General features: G+C 51.8%; 2 protein-coding genes across 17 annotated transcripts in view; one reads left to right on the top strand and one right to left on the bottom strand.

Annotated features, from left to right (window-relative positions):
* Positions 1-3: 3 nt before the first annotated feature.
* GRAMD1B (GRAM domain containing 1B) overlaps positions 4-16,281 on the bottom strand; it is a 90,494-nt gene continuing 74,216 nt past the window's right edge. For 14 of the 16 annotated variants that reach the window (XM_019288509.3, XM_039564947.1, XM_019288510.3 and 11 more), the window contains 11 exons: positions 16,026-16,215; positions 15,527-15,670; positions 14,808-14,926; positions 13,330-13,472; positions 12,626-12,729; positions 12,133-12,336; positions 11,865-11,955; positions 10,241-10,252; positions 9,828-9,935; positions 8,678-8,795; positions 4-8,059 (listed from right to left, as the gene is read on the bottom strand). In XM_019288509.3, coding sequence (XP_019144054.2) covers positions 7,970-8,059; positions 8,678-8,795; positions 9,828-9,935; positions 10,241-10,252; positions 11,865-11,955; positions 12,133-12,336; positions 12,626-12,729; positions 13,330-13,472; positions 14,808-14,926; positions 15,527-15,670; positions 16,026-16,215 — 1,323 coding nt within the window. In that variant the 3' untranslated portion in view covers positions 4-7,969. The remainder of the gene's footprint in view (positions 8,060-8,677; positions 8,796-9,827; positions 9,936-10,240; positions 10,253-11,864; positions 11,956-12,132; positions 12,337-12,625; positions 12,730-13,329; positions 13,473-14,807; positions 14,927-15,526; positions 15,671-16,025; positions 16,216-16,281) is intronic. The other 2 variants (XM_039564946.1, XM_010403885.4) reach the window with 1 other exon arrangement.
* LOC104692115 (PHD finger-like domain-containing protein 5A) lies at positions 4,292-4,664 on the top strand. The gene is given in 2 exon segments (XM_019288521.2): positions 4,292-4,403; positions 4,405-4,664. Coding segments are annotated over 2 exon segments (333 nt in total). The 5' UTR covers positions 4,292-4,313; the 3' UTR covers positions 4,648-4,664.

The raw sequence follows: 16,281 nt of genomic DNA, 5'->3' as shown, positions 1-16,281 counted from the left end.
TGGTTGTTGGATAGATTTTTTAATTGATACCGTACTTCCATGGTACTAACTACTTACACAGGGTTTGGCTGCAGAGCCTGTACAATTCCAGCACGAACGTTCCAGTATCGTTTTTTAACCGCAGGGTTTTTTTTGTTTTTGCGCACAGCGCAAAGTTTCTGACAGTTGGGACAACTCCTAAAACAAACCCACAATCCTTCCCCCACCCACCCCAGAGTCACCTCAGCCATCAGCCCCCAGCTCCCCGGGCTCTGGAGGGGATTCCAGGAGGGAAGCACGTGCCTGTGGTGGTCGTAGGACTCTCGTTCATCGGCAGCTGCGCACAGGAATTGCGGGATCCAGGTGGGGAGAACACGGCCCAGGGTTTTAGCAGCTTTCTCCAGCCCTGGAGCACGTGGTGGGAGATGAAATCCCAGGGGAATGGTGATGTCCCAGGTGCCACGGCCACGCCAGGCCCCTCGTGGGAGGTTGTAACGCTGCCACTGCTCTGCTGCTCTTCCCTCCCTGCACGTCCAGCCCAGAGCCAGGTCGGTGCTTCCATCCCTGCTCTCCAAGGGCCATTTCCCGGGAGGTGGGACTGTGGAGGTGGGGATGACATGCGTGGCACAGGCTCCACCTCTCTGCTGGATGGATGAAGCTGTAACAGCCGCTCTCCCAAACCCCAATGTCCGCCGGGGACGCGGCTCCAGAGCCTGAGCTGCACATCGGGGTTTATTCCCTACCTACTCTCAGGGTTGGGGTCGGGGAAGGTGGCCTTTAACGTCAGCAATGGAATTGGCCTAAATGAGTGAGGTAACAGAAACGGCCAGAGGAGGAACCTCCCCGAGCCATGTGCAAATATAATTCCTTCAGCAGAAGGAAGTCCTTTTCCCTACTGAAAAAAAATAAAATAAACCACATTCACTTGAAGAGCATACAGACTGCGGGAGGGGAAGGCAGGCAGGGACAGCACCAGGTCAGACCATCTGTGACACGGGGAATGATTGTCCAGCAGCAGAGGTGGGAGGGGACAGGGAAAAGCCAGAGTGAGCACTGCAAAACGTGTGGGAGAGGAGGAGGGCGTGCCATGCCACGGATCCGTGCTAGGAGAAGCCCATGCTGTCTGCCTAGATCAGGGAATGGCCTCAGTCAGCAGTGGCCCAAGACACGAGGAGATCACTTGGCCAGTGTGCACATCCAGAAAAGGAGAGGTTTTATGGCACAGAGAGACTCGTGCTGGAGACTGCAAAGCGCAGAGATCAGAGCATGTCCGGGGGAAGGGGCCAGGAAATCAGCACAGGAACCACACTGGTACAGGTGTTCTGTGAGCCACGGCCCTCGAGGGCTTGGGTTCCAGTCTCTGTTCTGAGCTGTGTTGTAAGCAAGCCCCTGCCAGGTATTTTAAGTGGTGCTGAGACTAAAAAGACTAAGTCAGAGTCCAGGTGGCTGTGCCACGGACCGTGTTGGTGGCAGCCTGGCAGAGATCCTGTGGGAGAGCCCCTTGGAGCTGGGCAGGCAGTGCAGGAAGCACTGCTCTGTCAGGAGCTGGGGATGGCAGCAGCTGCCTGGGCAGACAGGACAGAGCTGCCTCCCCTGAGCCAGGCACTGCTGCTTTAAACAGTGATTTTGAGACTGATTTTCTGCATGATGTGGAACCAGAAAGTTCCAGCTGTAAATCAGGAGAGAGTTTGTTCCTGTGCTCGTTGGGAGGAGCAGGTGCTGCCTGGCACGGTGCTCCTGGGGAGAAGAGCTGCTGCAGCACACACACAGAGCAAATCCAAAAGGTCTCGTTCCAAGCACCCACACCCAAAGTGTCTCCTGCCACTCTCTGGGAAAGAAATTTCTACCTTCTTGCATAAAGGGAAAGAAAAGCTCCTATGTGGCTACCAGGACAGTGCTGAGAAGCCAAGGAGGCTGAAAAGTCTGTCCTTACCTACACCCAGTGTAGCTGCTGAAGCTGTCTGACAAGGACATGGATGAGCATTCCAGGATTAGCATTCCTAGAGGGGATCTCCCACTACATGCAGCTATTTCAGAAGCAGTTTTGTGCCTTCAGGGCTCCCAATCCAGCAAAGCCTTGTGCTTTGAAACCTTTCCTCTTCCAGTCCAGGGCCATATTACACTAAAGACCTTTCCTGTCCCTAAGGTTTCTCTTTCTAAGATCAGAAGCATCCAAGCAGGGTCAGGTGTGAGAGGAATGAAGGACGTGTCTTTACAAACAAGCTGTGGGCCTGCTGGTAGATAAAACTAGCACTGCGAGATAAGAGAAACAATGGGAAGGATTTCACTGATTAATGAATGGAAAGAAAGAGATTTGTGTTTACAAATAAACTATAGGTCTGCTGATAAATGAAATTAGATAGAGAGATGAAAGAAACAATGGGAAAGAATCATAAATTCCACGAGAACTAAGATAAAAGTAATAAAGGGGGGGTGGGGTTATACATTAGAAGGGAGTCTTAGGTATTAGGTGTGTTGGGAAATTAGGAGAAAAAAAAGGGGCTGCACCCCCCAAAAATCTGAGAGACCCCAGGGGAAATGCCCCATAACCTCTCCCTTTGTTCGAATAAAGTAACAGGACTCCTCTGTCTCCTTTTTGGACATAAACCTCTGGTGTTTGTGGATTAATTTTCCTGACAGGTGTCACCCAGCAGTCAGAGCTGGGTGTAAATGCAGCCTCTGTCACAGCAGAACAGGCAGCTCGGGGGAGATCAAAGTCATGTGCCTTTCTTCCCTTCTCCAAAAGGACTTGAGGGAGCCAGGAAGGATTTGTACAGAAGTCAGGAGAAGTTAGTATGAGTTAACAGCAAAGTTTTCTGACTGAAGAGTGCCTGAAGTGCAGAGCACCCAAAAAGCTCATTATTCTGTTAATCCACAGCCAACTCCTCTCCTTCCCACTGCAGGTGCCTTCCTATCCTCCATTTTCCCACATTTGCTCTCTGGAATGTGCAGGCCCAGCAGTGCCCCTGCCTTGGGCAGCTCACCACCTGGAATAACCTGGGTTTTGGTCCTTCAGAGACTTTACAGGCAGGTGCTGCTCTAGATCCCTCTGGTATCTGCTCTGGGAACGCCTGGTTGCCCATCAGCTATCCAGGACCCAAATCCACTCAACCCAGCTGCCAGAACTGCTCTAAAATAAGTCCTGGAGGGTGTGTTTTGATCAGAGGTGAGGTTGCACCAAGATAAGATCAGTGAGGATGTCACAACCTGGTGGATCAGAGCCTCCTGCTCCCCCTCCTCCCAACAGGAAGCATCTTCATTGGCAGGAATTAGGCTACAAGCCGTTGGCGTTATTTTGCATGCTTGGCTGGAGAAATGCCCTTTTTTTAAAAAAAATCCCTGTTTCTGTCGTTGTTCAGACCCTGCAAATCAAACCCCAGCAGATGTGCAGGTGGAAGGATCAGACTGGGAGGGGAAATGCACCTGCTGTGACAAGAATCCAGTGGCATTTCTGGCACAGGTGAGCAAGGGGAGAAACAAAAGCCTGATGGTGAAAGCCAAGCTTGGCTGTGAGTGCTGAGAGAGGCACCACCCTCTGTAACATTACTCAGGCCTCTCACTCCTAGAAAGTGTGAGTGATCCCTCCAGGAAATGTAATCCAAAATTGTCTCTGGCCCCAGAAGGAATTAACCTGTCAGCTGGGACTGAGCAGGGGCAGCTGATTCCTATCCCAGCTCTCCAGAGGAGTGAAACACTCCCAGGTTTTGTTTAAACCCTCACCGTTAGTGCCTTAAAGCCCTTCCTTTTCTCCTTTCTATTACTACTGCGGGAGATTAAGAGGCAATAAAAGATTGTGCATCCCAGCTGTTGGGGTTTTAGGAGTTGTCTTTTTGTTTTACTTTTCTCAGATAATTTTTTCCCATACACGCCCCCAGCAGCAATACGTTGCTAAGATAACGTTAATTACTGGACACTTAAGAAAGACAAAAGACCTGGCCACAGGGGGAGTGGCCCAGCTGGCCACCTTCCTATTCCCTGGGGTTTTCTCGGCTAGGACAGAGATGCCGCGAGATTGGAACTGGATAAAAGGGGTGGACTACAGCTCCTAGCCCACTTGCTCTCTCGGCGTTCAGAGGGGAAAGAAGCTGCGTTCGCTGCGGGGAGAATCCATCACCGCTGCAGGCTCCCGCCTTCCTTCTACCGCGAGCGGAGCGCTGCTCGCTGGAGCGGCCGCTGCATCGGGACCCTGCTTTAGCACCCTCCTTCAGCGAACCACAGACTTTCTCACCATCTGCTGGGCTGCCTCAGGGATAAAACCCGGGACCCCGCCTTTCCCTGCCCCGCACCTTCGCTCGTCCGCAGCAGCAGCAGCGCCGGCCGGGTACCGCCTCGCCATGGCCAAGCATCACCCGGACCTCATCTTCTGCCGCAAGCAGGCGGGCGTGGCGATCGGCAGGCTCTGTGAAAAATGCGACGGCAAGTGCGGTGATCTGCGACTCGTATGTGCGGCCCTGCAGCCTGGTGCGCATCTGTGACGAGTGCAACTACGGCTCCTACCAGGGCCGCTGCGTTATCTGCGGGGGACCCGGCGTGTCCGACGCCTACTACTGCAGGGAGTGCACCGTGCAGGAGAAGGACAGAGATGGGTGCCCCAAGATCGTCAACCTGGGCAGTTCCAAGACAGATCTTTTCTATGAAAGGAAAAAGTACGGCTTCAAGAAGAGGTGATCCTATTCATAGCTGGCTGCCTCCTGTTCCATGTTTCCTTTGATAGATTAGTGCAAGGTCATTTCTTGTAACCACTTCTGTAGGATGCATACCAATAAAACTCCTTCTTTTGGGTTTTTTGGGGTTTTTTTTACATTTCGGAGCGCGCCCCTGCAGCCGCGGGGAACCGTGTTGTGGGCACTTAATAAAGGTGCACTGTTCTCATTAAGACCGAAATCCCTTGTGTCCTTTTGCACTCTGAGATCAAGAAATGAACCATCACGACCCTGGCTTGTATCAGCGGATCGCGACACCATCCCAGCCCCTGCCGGCTGCGAGCGCGACTGCACCGAGGGGAGAGCGCCCGAGAGCCGAGAACAGCGCTGGTTCTGCTGCTGCGTGTTGTTACTGCCAGAGTTGTTGTTGTTTGCCTGCCTTACTTATATATATAAAATGTATATTAGTAAAGAACTGTTATTCCTATTTTCCCATCGCTTTGCCTGAATGCCCCCTTAATATCAAAATCATAGTAATTAGGAAAGAAGGGGATTACATTTTCCATTCTAAGGGAGGCTCCTGCCTTCCTCAGCAGACACCTGTCTTTCAAAGCAAGACACCATCCAACTCCAAGCCAGACTGGCTGCCAAGTGGGAAAAAGAAATAACTGGGAAAACCAAAACCCTAAGGCCTCCAAGAGAAACCTCCCTCAGCGTGAAGGACACTGCAGCACCAGGTTCTGGCTGGTGTCCACCAGCCTTATGCTCCTAATGACACATTTCACATTGCTGGGTGTCAGGATTGGTGTGAAACCTGTTAAAAACCCAGTTTAATGTGCAGAACAAATATTAGTGTTGAGATTGCTACAGCTGCTTGGCCTGACATTAATTTAACAGAGCTTTTGCAGTTCTGTCCCTGGGGCCCAGCCTGCGGGAACATCCCGAGCCTGCAGCTGGAAATGTGCACAGGAGAAAGCATGCAGGATGAGAAAAAGGGTTCCTTGCCTCCCTGACAAAGAGGATGTGACATTGGTGAGCAACCCATGCTGATCAGCAGCATTGAACTGTGACCCTGGCTGATTGCTCTGTCTCCATCCACCCATGTCCAAACCCCTCCCAGCCAGGCAGAGGAGCCCCCACGTGCCAGGTTCCCCTTTCCTTTCTCTTTCCTGGCATGGGCAGGATGAATCCCAGGGCTTCCTTCCTCTGTCTCGTCCTGCTTGGTGCTTGAAATTAAATTCTAGAAGAGAGAAATTCCAGCAGCAGGGGAATTTTGTGTGCTTAGTAATTGTGGGACTGACTAATGGGGGAAAGGGGACTCTGGGACAGTCTGACAAGTCACAGCGGGGAAAACGAGCCACAGAAAGCCCTTCCCAGGCCCTAGCACCTCAATTTCATTGCACAGCAGCCTCCCTGGAAAAAAGTCAGGGAGCAGTACAGTAGTCAGCAGCATTAAATTAAATAAATAGTCATAAATACACATTACTCTCTGGTTTTCCCCAAGTGGACCTTGCTTTCACAGTCTGAAATGTCTTTTTGATAACCTGGTTTCATCCATGCTCCTGCAAATGTGACTCTTGCACGGGGCATATGTTTAGCACTCGGTCATGGAGACTGCAGGCAGCCTGGGAGAAATCAGCAGCTTCTTCCTGCATCCATACCTTCCCCTAATTGCAAAGTGGGAGCTTGAGAGGGCTTTCCTCAGACTCCACTGAGGACATTCTGTGGTACAGAATGGTGTGAGACCAATTGTTGACCCTGGCACTCCCTGAAGGAGCTACAACTGCACCATTTCCAAACTGGGAATGTGCAGCTGCCTCCCTCCTGCCAGTCAGAAGGTGGAAAAATCTCAGTGTTGGACACAGAGAGCCTCACATTCCCCTAATCTACCTGGCTGGGTAAGAGGCCAGAGCATTTCTTAAACACTCTAAGCAGCAGCTTGCATCCCAACCCCACAGTCCCTGTGGAGTTTGTGCACTGCACAGCACAGCCAAGCTGCCCCTCCTTCCTCATCTGGCTGCTAATGGAGTCTGGAATTATCCCCAGAACAACAGAAAATGCACACTGGCTTTTTCTGAGTGCAGCTCTACCACCTGGTGATTCTCAGGGCTTCACAACCCAGCTGATGGGAGACACCCCACAGGTGCCTCACACCCAGCTCTGTCCTGCCACCCTCTGATGGTCCCTTTTGCTTTTCCCCTCTTGGTCCCTGTGACCCTTCCTGACCTCTCCTGGATTTCTGGAAGGCTCGTTGCTCTACAGATGCAGTCATGTAAATATCCACAGTGATGGCTGTTGCTGCATAGATACAATTATGTAAATTTATCCCAGGCAAGGAAAGGAAGCTCTTGTCTTTCCCCATTTTCCCACAGATTTTACAAGACAAGGGCTGGGTGAACGAAGAGGAGAGAGATGTACTGAGCTGGGTAGTGGGAGTGGTTGCAAACCAATCCTAATTTTGGTTTTCTGTTTTAGATTTGGGTCCTCCCACCGTGGTGATTCCAGCACCGATGCAGACCTGCAGCACAGGGGTGGCTCAGGGGCAGGGGCCCAAGCACAGAGAAAGCAGAGGACAGCTAAAGGGGACACTGTCACAGGTGTGGCTCTCCTCCTCCCACACACCTTGGGGCCAGACACTCCTCTCCGTGCAGCATCCACGACAGCAAATCAGTGTCTGTGGAAGAGACTGCAGCTTGGCCACGCTCTGTGCTCTGCTCCGAGCCAAGCTGGCCGCCCTGACAGCAAACTGCTGCTCCCAGGAGGGACCTGCCAGGGGGATCTGCTCTCCACAGACCCACAGCAACTCCCCCCTCCTCTCCAAAGCAGTTTTGCAAGGGATTGACTGCAATTGCCAAAACCTCTGTGCCCTGAAGCCAGCGAGGTGAGGGAGCTGACAGTGTCCCCTTTGAGAGATAAATAGAGTGAACAGGGACCTGCACGCACAGGGAGGGGATGGGGACAGGGTGGGGGCACTCACGCTGATGCTTCCCTTTGAGACAACAAAAACGAAACAGACAGACAGACAGCCAGGAATATTACAGAGGAGCAGTGCACGGGCCCAGGGAGCAGGGCTGGGCACGGCCCTAAGCACACCTCAGTGCTGGGAGAGCACAGCCCTCCCACACACACACACACCCCCCACGCTCCCAGAGACGCTCCAGTTCAGCCAGTGTTGGAGGTCACTCCTTCCCCTCTTTAGGCTTTTTTTCTTTTTTTTTTTTTTCTCTTAAAATCTGTATATAATATATATATTTATATCTGTATATATATATATTTATATATATATATTTATATATCCTATTTACACGTATTGCACACCGTCCTCTGGCCTCCTGCATTCCTGCCTGTTAATGGAAACGTTTCCGTTTCTCCTCTGGATCTGACCCGAAGTCCCGGGACCCGATGCCATTCTGGAGATTTATCAGTGAATCCTTCATCTGCAAGACAAGAGGTGGTGCTACCCTAGAGGAGAGAACTTGGGGATTTCCTTTTTCCCTGTGAAGTATCGATGGCAGAATTGTGGGTTTGGGAGCAGGGAGTCGGGGCTGGGGTGCACAAATGGGGACTGAGAATTCTCCAAGAGAAGGGGTGAGCAGGGTACAGGGAGTTCTCTCTCCTTAGGGGAGAGCAGCTCTCATTTAGGGGTTTATGAGGCAGCAGCTCTCATTTCTGGACTATTCTCAGCACATCCCGAAATTCCAGGCTTCGTGTTCCCTTCCTCTACGAAAGCTGCATGTAAATCCAGGGTTCAGGTAAAAGCAGTTTGCTCTCCAAACTGGGATGACAGAGATTAGATACCAAATGTGCCAATACAAGATTTTTGGCTCTGCAGGGTTCTCTCCTCGACATTCACAGATCCCTCTGATGTGAGAGGGCAGCTGTGGCACCCTGTGACAACCCTTGTGGTACCCACCACCACCAGGAGATGGATCTAAAGGAGCTGACACAGCTGAGGGACTGTGGTGGAAGCAGGAAATGCTGAAGGATGGGGAGCAGGACTGGGAGGACACAGTGACCCCCTGGCCACAGCCCTGCCTGGAGCTGTGCAGCCTCACCTGGTCCAGAAGCATCACCGAGGATTTGATGATCTCACGCCATTTCTGCAGCTCTGAGTCGTGGTACTTCTGCTGGGACTCCAGCAACTGGGCCCATTCTGTCTGAGACTGGGGTAACCTGCCAGGAAAACACAGGCAAGAGTCATAAAATCACATAATTTGTACAGAGATTTCTCTTTATTGTGAGGAATAGCTGCACTGGCTCTCTTTTCCATGGCAGGTATGTGCAGGTATCAAGCCCTTCTTTTCAGGACCATTTAAGGCCCCAGAACAGAACTGAGGCGAGTGGAATCAGGACAGATGGAAGCATTCCAGGTGCTTGGATGGCTTCAGATGCTTCCACAGCAATTGTGGCTGCAACACAAAAATTACCCATGTGGAGCCACCCACATAATTCCAGCACTCGCACATGACGCTGTGCAAACAGGACGTAAGTTCTGTATTAAATACTATTGTAGTAGTCTGAATAAACACCAAGAGCAACAGAGAAAGATAAAATCACTTAAAGTGCCTATAACCACTTAAAGTATCAATCTGTGGGGAAGTAATAATTGCCTCTCTTAAGGAGGAGAAGTAGCACAAATAAAGCAAAAACTTTTAACACAGTGGTAGCACATGGCTATGGATGCCTAAACTCAAACCCAGTGTAGCAAGGGAACAACTGGGACTCCAAAAAAGGGACACAAGGGGACAAAAACACCTCACAAAAGTGGAATCAAGATGTTCTCAACCTCTAAAAATAGACCAGAGACCATTCAGGCAGGACACACTGCTGATATCTGGACCCACACCTTCCAAAACACAAACCTAACAGTGTGTGTGTCACAGGCCCAAATTCTCCTCTGAGCACAAAGGGATCATTCTAAGACTCTGCTTTCCATACACAGGGAAGTTTGGCCATCAAAGGATGGGAAAGTGACCACCTTGGCCCAAAATCGCTCAACATTTATTCACAGAGCATCCTCTGTTCCATGGGGTGCTGGGAAGAAGCAGAGTGGCCTTAACTCTGCTCTTGAACTGCAGTGGAAATGCTCACGGCCCTTCAGCTTCACCCATTTTACACAAAAATGAGAGCCCAGAGCTCTGGTGTGCCGGGAAAGCCTCTGACATCCAAGAGAAACAAGGAAAGCCCCAGCAGGCGTGGCTGTACCTCTCCTGCAGCCTCAGGCCCTGCCACGCCGTGAGCGTCTGCGTGGTGTATTCCAACATCCAGAGTTTGTAGAACAGCATCATGTTGAGAATGACCAGCAGCACCAGACTGCAAGGAAAGCAAGCAATCAGCCAGTTCAGGAGCATTTCACAGCTCATTGCAGCCAGGAACACCTGGGACAACACCCAGGGCGCTTTGGGAAGGTGTCTGAGGCCCAGTCCATGCTGTGAGTGGGGATTTAATCTGAGTGAGCACCCAAAACTTCACCTCGTGGAAGAAATGTGTGAGGACGGACAGACAGAGAGACAGGGATGGCAGCTCAGACAGAACAGGCTGGGTGAGTGGATGCGCTGAATGCAGAGAAAGGGAAGGAAATGGGAGAGTAAAGAGGTAAAAAAAGAGAGAGACAGTACCTGAAACAGATCCTAATGGGAGCAGGGAAGAGAAAAGACGGAGCAGCTGCAGGTTAGAAACGGACTGACACGAACTGGGCTGAGAGGAGGAGGCTCAGACAGCGCAGGGGGCAGGAGAAAGGAGCAGTGGGAGGAGAGGCAGGAAGGACAGACAGGGATCCGTGTGCCTGCACTGGTGGTGAAGTTCCCTGAGCACAGCTGAGCTCCTGGGGACCGCAGGTGGCCATGCAGGCACTGTGTGACACACACACCCCCCACACGTGTTCACATCCAGCCCTCCCCATTCCCACCCCCAGGCACTGGGAACACACCCCGGCCGTGCCCTGCCCAGCTCCTGCACCGCTCCTCTCGCCCCCCCACCACACGCAGGCATTTCCACCCCTCCCCAGGAGCAGATTCCAAAATGCCAGGCTGGTGCCTGGCTCTGAATAGTGCTGCTATTTTGCTGGAAGAATGGCCCACTATGGCCAGTTCAGTCAGGCGGATGGCAACTGGCCAGAGGAGTATTCTGGAAATACCACAGAGGGCTCTGTGACCCAAGTGAAGCCATCAGGAGACATCGGCATAAAGCTTCTGTACCTTCTTGCTATGTTCTCATCCTGACAGTGCCTTACACCACCTCATTTATCACTGGCTGGGTGCTGCTGCAAACCTGTGTGTCCCCTCTGGGACCAGGAAACACTGGAAGGAGCTCAGCTTGAACCGCCATTTCAGTCCCTAAATCCCAGCTCCTCCCCACCTCTCTGAAAGCTGGGTGGAGCTTCAGGAGAAGCTGAGCCCAAGTCAGAAAAGCCTGGATCAGTGCTTTAGGCTGTTCTGCTCCACAGCACCTGCCCAGCAAGCACTGCAGCACTACGTGAAGCCTGCTGTCAGCCCCAGGGCAGAGGAACAGTAAATACACTGAATTTAGGTATTAAACTGAGCCACAGGGATGTGAGGGACCCATTCCCAGCTCGCTTGGAGCACACATCCCAGTCCAAGACTACCAATCCTGAAAGGCGTGCCAGGAAAGACACCCAAACCAAGGAGCTCCTGCTGCTGAGCTAAGGAACTCACACCAACCTCTCGTGCTTCAGGTGTTTCTTTACATATTGTGCAGAAAGCATCTCAGCTGCTTTCTGACTGTGCCTCTTTTCAAAATCACTGCCCAGGACCAGACATGGAAAGGTTTTGCCAGACCAGACACTGAGCCCTGTTGTGGTAGCCCAGTGATTCCCAGAGAGCTTTGCAGAGTCATTGTCCATGATAGCAGCTCGTTTGTCAGCAATTAAATCCCTTATTTTAAATTACCCCCATGCACACAGTTTCTATATGCCATTGAAAATCTCTGAACTGCATCCCTGAAATAAAAAATAAACCCCTGGTATTTGGTGGATTTCTTCTCTTGTAGGTATTGACTCCTCTCTTCTTGCACAGCTGCCTCTGTCCTGATCATCACTGTCCCAGCCAGGTCCCAGACCTGCCTCTAGGACTCCCAGAACAGGTCTGCAAAGCCCATGTTTGGTTAAAACAAGGGAAAAACTGAGGGGAAAGGAGAGAAGGGAGCCCAGAACTCCAGGAACACAGACAAACCAAAGATGTTTAAGGCTGACTGGGAAGGAAAGCAGAAAAAATCATCACTTACACAAAGCTGATGACAAGGAGCAGCTTGGAGACACTCTGCAGGTGGAAGCCACTGGGGCTCTCCTCAGGGATGTGCCGTGTCTGAGTGGAACCTGAGGAGATGGGATGCATTTGGGATTGGGAAATAGGGAAGGGGCAACCCCTGATCCTCTACCCACCCCTCCATCTCACCCCAACACATCCTCCCCGCGCCTCCTGCCATCCACCCTCTGTGACAAAGCCCCCCATTTGTCCCCATCCCCAAGGCTGTGGGGTCTGCAGCTGCTCACCTGCCACGTGCTTGATTCGATGGGCAACCTCCTCATCCGTGGGGGTGGTGACGGGGCTGAGCACCTCCTCCAGGTGTGGCACCCGCAGGTGCGCGTGGGCGCGTTTCCGCCGGCGCACCGTGGATTGCTTGCTCACCTTCTCTTTGGGGGATTGTCTGTGCACCTCAGCCAGGTACGTGCTCTCTGTTTTGGTCAGCTCGCTCTCTGCAGCACCAAGGGGGAGCGTTAAGAGGTGTGGCTTTGCAGAGAGAGAGGTTTAACCCCTCTGCTGGGCCAAAGAAGTTGGCAGGGTTTGAGAGGTTTGTGTGCCACATTCCTCACACCTTCTGCCAAACCACACTGCCTGACGGAGAGCAGGATTTGATGGCCTGATTCATTCCAGCAGGTAAAACCAACAAATGCCATGGTAGCCCCTTCTATAAGCCACCCCAAGGCTGGATCATGCTGCCCACTCCCAGGGAAACACAAGTGCCGCTGTCATTGCCACTCTTACCCAAATGACGGAAATAATCTTCCAGGCCGCTCCAAAAATTCTTCTCAATGAAGGATTTCACCAGCCCCCAAGGCTGTTTCCTGTAGCGTAATTCTGTGGAAACCCTGTGAGGAGACAAAGGATGGTCATTCCCCTGGTTTTGCTTCCTGGGGGTGATGTCAGTTCCCAATCTCTGCCAGTGTAAATCCAGGAAATAATCATGCACACTGTTATTTCTGGAATGGTCTCAGCCCCTCATGTTTCCAGAGGAGAAGCACTGCTGGAAAAGTCCTTCCAAAGGCAGGAAGAGCCTCTCCCAAGAGAGACATTCGGCAGACATTTGGATTATCATTACTGAAGTCACACAGAGTCACACGGATATAGCTCTTCCCAGTACCCAGTTCCTCTGCTTCTCCCCACAAGCACAGTCCCAGGAAGTTCATCCTGTAGCTTATCACAGGCTGCATGGGATAACAGGCTCTGCAAACCCCTGCATCCAAGAAAGAGGCAAGAAAAGTCTGTAAATCCTCTCCCTGATGCAGCTGTAACTCCTCTGCACCTGATGTTTGCTCTATGTCACCCCAGCAGGTGAAAATCCTCGTGACAGCAGTGTCCAAGCAACAGGACAAAGAAATAACCCCCTCAGCCCCTCCTACCACCCCCAAACAGCAAAACTCCTTCCCAAAGGTGCCTTTTGCTCATCATTCACCCCCCAGGAGAGGTACCTGAGTCGGCTTTTGTTTCTGGCAACACGAGTCAACGTGTAGCGGTTAATGGTGTAGAAATAATCGTGGTAGGGGACGTCGTGAGTTAGCACCTCTGCATCTATGACATAGCACTCGCTCTCCTGGCTGGCTTTGTACATTGTCTGCAGGAAAAACAGCGTGCAAGGCAGCTTTGAGTGTGGTCAGGACACGGCTCTGAGCGATTGGCACCTTCAGCAGCACTTTGCAAACAGGAGACACCCCCCCGCCCCTGCCCCAGCTCTGCTGTGAACAGCTCACCCCGAAGGGAAGGCTGAGGAAACCAAAGGTTTCACCCAGATGCTTCCCATGGGCACATTTTAGAAAGGGCATTCAGTTCCAGCAGCTCAGGCCCCAGGACTCTGCAGCAGAGGTGTCACACACAGTGCCATGTGGGGACCAGGCTGCTGGGACCTTTCCAAGGGTGACCTCTCTTCTGATACCTTGTCAGGGACCCACCTGAGCTAAAACCAGAGGAGGCCCTGCTTTGAGCAGGGATCTTTTCTAGCAAAAATTATTCTGTCATTCTGAACACCATAAAAACACATCACTTTCCTCTTTTAAGTGCTCCTGTGTGCTTTTCCCTTTGCTCCAGAGAAAACCTCAACCCAGAGGACAGGCAGACAGAGTTAAGCATAGATCCCTGGACAAAACATGGCTTTTCCTGCAGCCTATTCCCACTCAGCTCTGCAGTGAGGACACACAGGGTGTGCCTTGGTGGTTGAGCCCAAACCCAGAACTAAATAAGCCACAATCTCACTTGTTTGTGTGAGTGTGCTGTTCCCTTAGCTCATCCCTTCGCTCTCCCCTCTCCTTTCTCTTCCCTGCACACTTTCCTTCTCTCCAGCATCTTTCCTCCCACCCTCACAAGCTACACCTTGCTGCTGGGATCCTCTCTCCCTGAAATGTGGTGCTCAGCAATCCCTAAAGCCCACTCTCAGTATTTACCCTTGGCCACTGGAACACATCTCTGCCCATGGAAAGAGGCTTTTCCTCCCTCTCCAGTCGCAAGCACTGCTAGATACAGCCAGCCTGGCTCCCCTCAGTGCATTACAGGTGCTCCCTTTTTCACCATTCTGAACAGATCATCTCACTGTCCTCATCATCATAAAAAATCCACAACTCTCTGTGGAGCTGTGAGAAGGACTGGCCAGGCAGTATCTGACTTCCTTGAGTCAGATCTGCTGGGCTGACCACAGCTCAAAAAACACTGGTGTGGATGAGAAAAACAGTTGTTAAAATGTGCTGCCCTGTTCACAAACTCATCTGCTTTTGCTGGGAAATTTCTGGTGATTTCCTTGCAATCCAGTGCAAGAGTAACCATTCATGGCTGCAGCAAGTTAAATCAAGGAAATGTGTCCAGGAAAATGGACAGGGACAATGAAAACGTGCTCAGGAGAAGAAAATATCTCTCAGAGCAGTTTCTACCAAGACCCCAGCCCCGCTCCCCTTTCACCTACCTGGGTCTCAGTGACTGTGGCAGTTTTGGGGGCCAGAGGGTTGGTGAGGGTGATGGTGTACAGGATCACTCTGGTCTGATTGCCATTTTCCTCCTTCTTCCAGGGGTGAAAGATAATATCTGAGAGGACAAAGCAATATTCCAGTCAAGTAACTGGAGAGGGACTTCTGGTCAGTCCCCTGGGGAAAGGCATAACCATACAGCCAAGCTGGGGATGGTATTTCCTTCCCTTTGGCTGCTCTAGAGCTCAACTGAGTGTGAAACAAAGGGCTCCTGTGCTTAATGTGATTATTTTCCCCTCTTTCAAGTGCAGGGAAAGAGGGAGAGGCTGGGGATCCACCTCCTTCAGCAAACCTACAGTCACAGGGAGAGGACGACTCTGGCATGCCAAGGGATTCTCTGTGCAGCTCTGTCCGTGCCAGTGTCAGGGGGGAGCTGGAAGAGCTTTTCCCTCACACTGTTAAGCCTCGAACTGAGGATCAGGCCGCAGGTGATGATAAAAAATAAGAAAATCTGGTTTTTCCATTAAAAAAGCCATTCTAGTGTTAGAAAATGAAACCAGATGGGCACACAGGCTCTGCCTGCTTTTGGTTACTGCCAGCACAGACCACGCTGTCCCACAATCTGCTCAGAATGTCACCCAACCAGGCAAAATTCCCCCTCCAAGGCAGAGCCCTTCCCCCTGCAGCCCCTGCAGGAGCTCCAGCAGCAGCAGCTCACCCGAGAAGCGGCGCTGCTCCATGAAGTCCCTCTGGAACTGGGAGTCGGTGAAGAGCAGGTCGTAGAGCTTGTCCACGCTGAAGTTGAACACCTCGTTCACGTACTGGCGCCCGTTCAGGTCCTCATAAAAGGCCTGGACTTCCCCTGTGGGCAAAGAGACCTCAGGGTCCAGCTGTGACCCTCCAGGATGATGGAGAATGTGCTTCCACAGCACCAGGACCTCGGTATTTCAGAAGGAACCCGAAGGAGGGACTTCCAACCCTCTTCCTGCACTGACCCCAGGGCAAGAGTTGGAAGATCAGAAGGGGTAATTAATAACACAGCTTACTTTAGGGACATCCTGAAATTTAAACGCATTCACCTCCTGCAGCCCACAATGGGAATTCTTTGCGTCTTCAGAACTCTCAGAGTCCAGAAAAGGACTGCAGTAGGTGCCACTCCATTCCCTCACAGGAAAAGGCTGGAAACACCCCTGATGGAAGGGTCTTTCCCCACCAACCTTCATCGTGGGTGTCTGAGGAGTCACTGAGCTCCGTGGGAATGTCTTCGTTGTCATTGAAGTCCAGGGAGGGGGAGTTCACAGGGCCAATGATGTCGATTTTCTCTCCCATGATGTTGGCAATGCCAAGGTCTTTCTCCACAGGACTCTCTGCCACTGCCTCCTCCTCCTCTGGGAGCACTCCATCAAACTGCAGCAAGCACAGGGCACAACAAGGGCAAGATCAGCACCTGGGGATGGGGTTTATTTCAAAAAA

Source organism: Corvus cornix, chromosome 24, assembly GCF_000738735.6.
Source record: "Corvus cornix cornix isolate S_Up_H32 chromosome 24, ASM73873v5, whole genome shotgun sequence".
NCBI classification, from domain to species: domain Eukaryota; kingdom Metazoa; phylum Chordata; class Aves; order Passeriformes; family Corvidae; genus Corvus; species Corvus cornix.
Note: the sequence above shows the minus strand (reverse complement) of the source record. Positions and strands in the feature narration are given on the sequence as shown.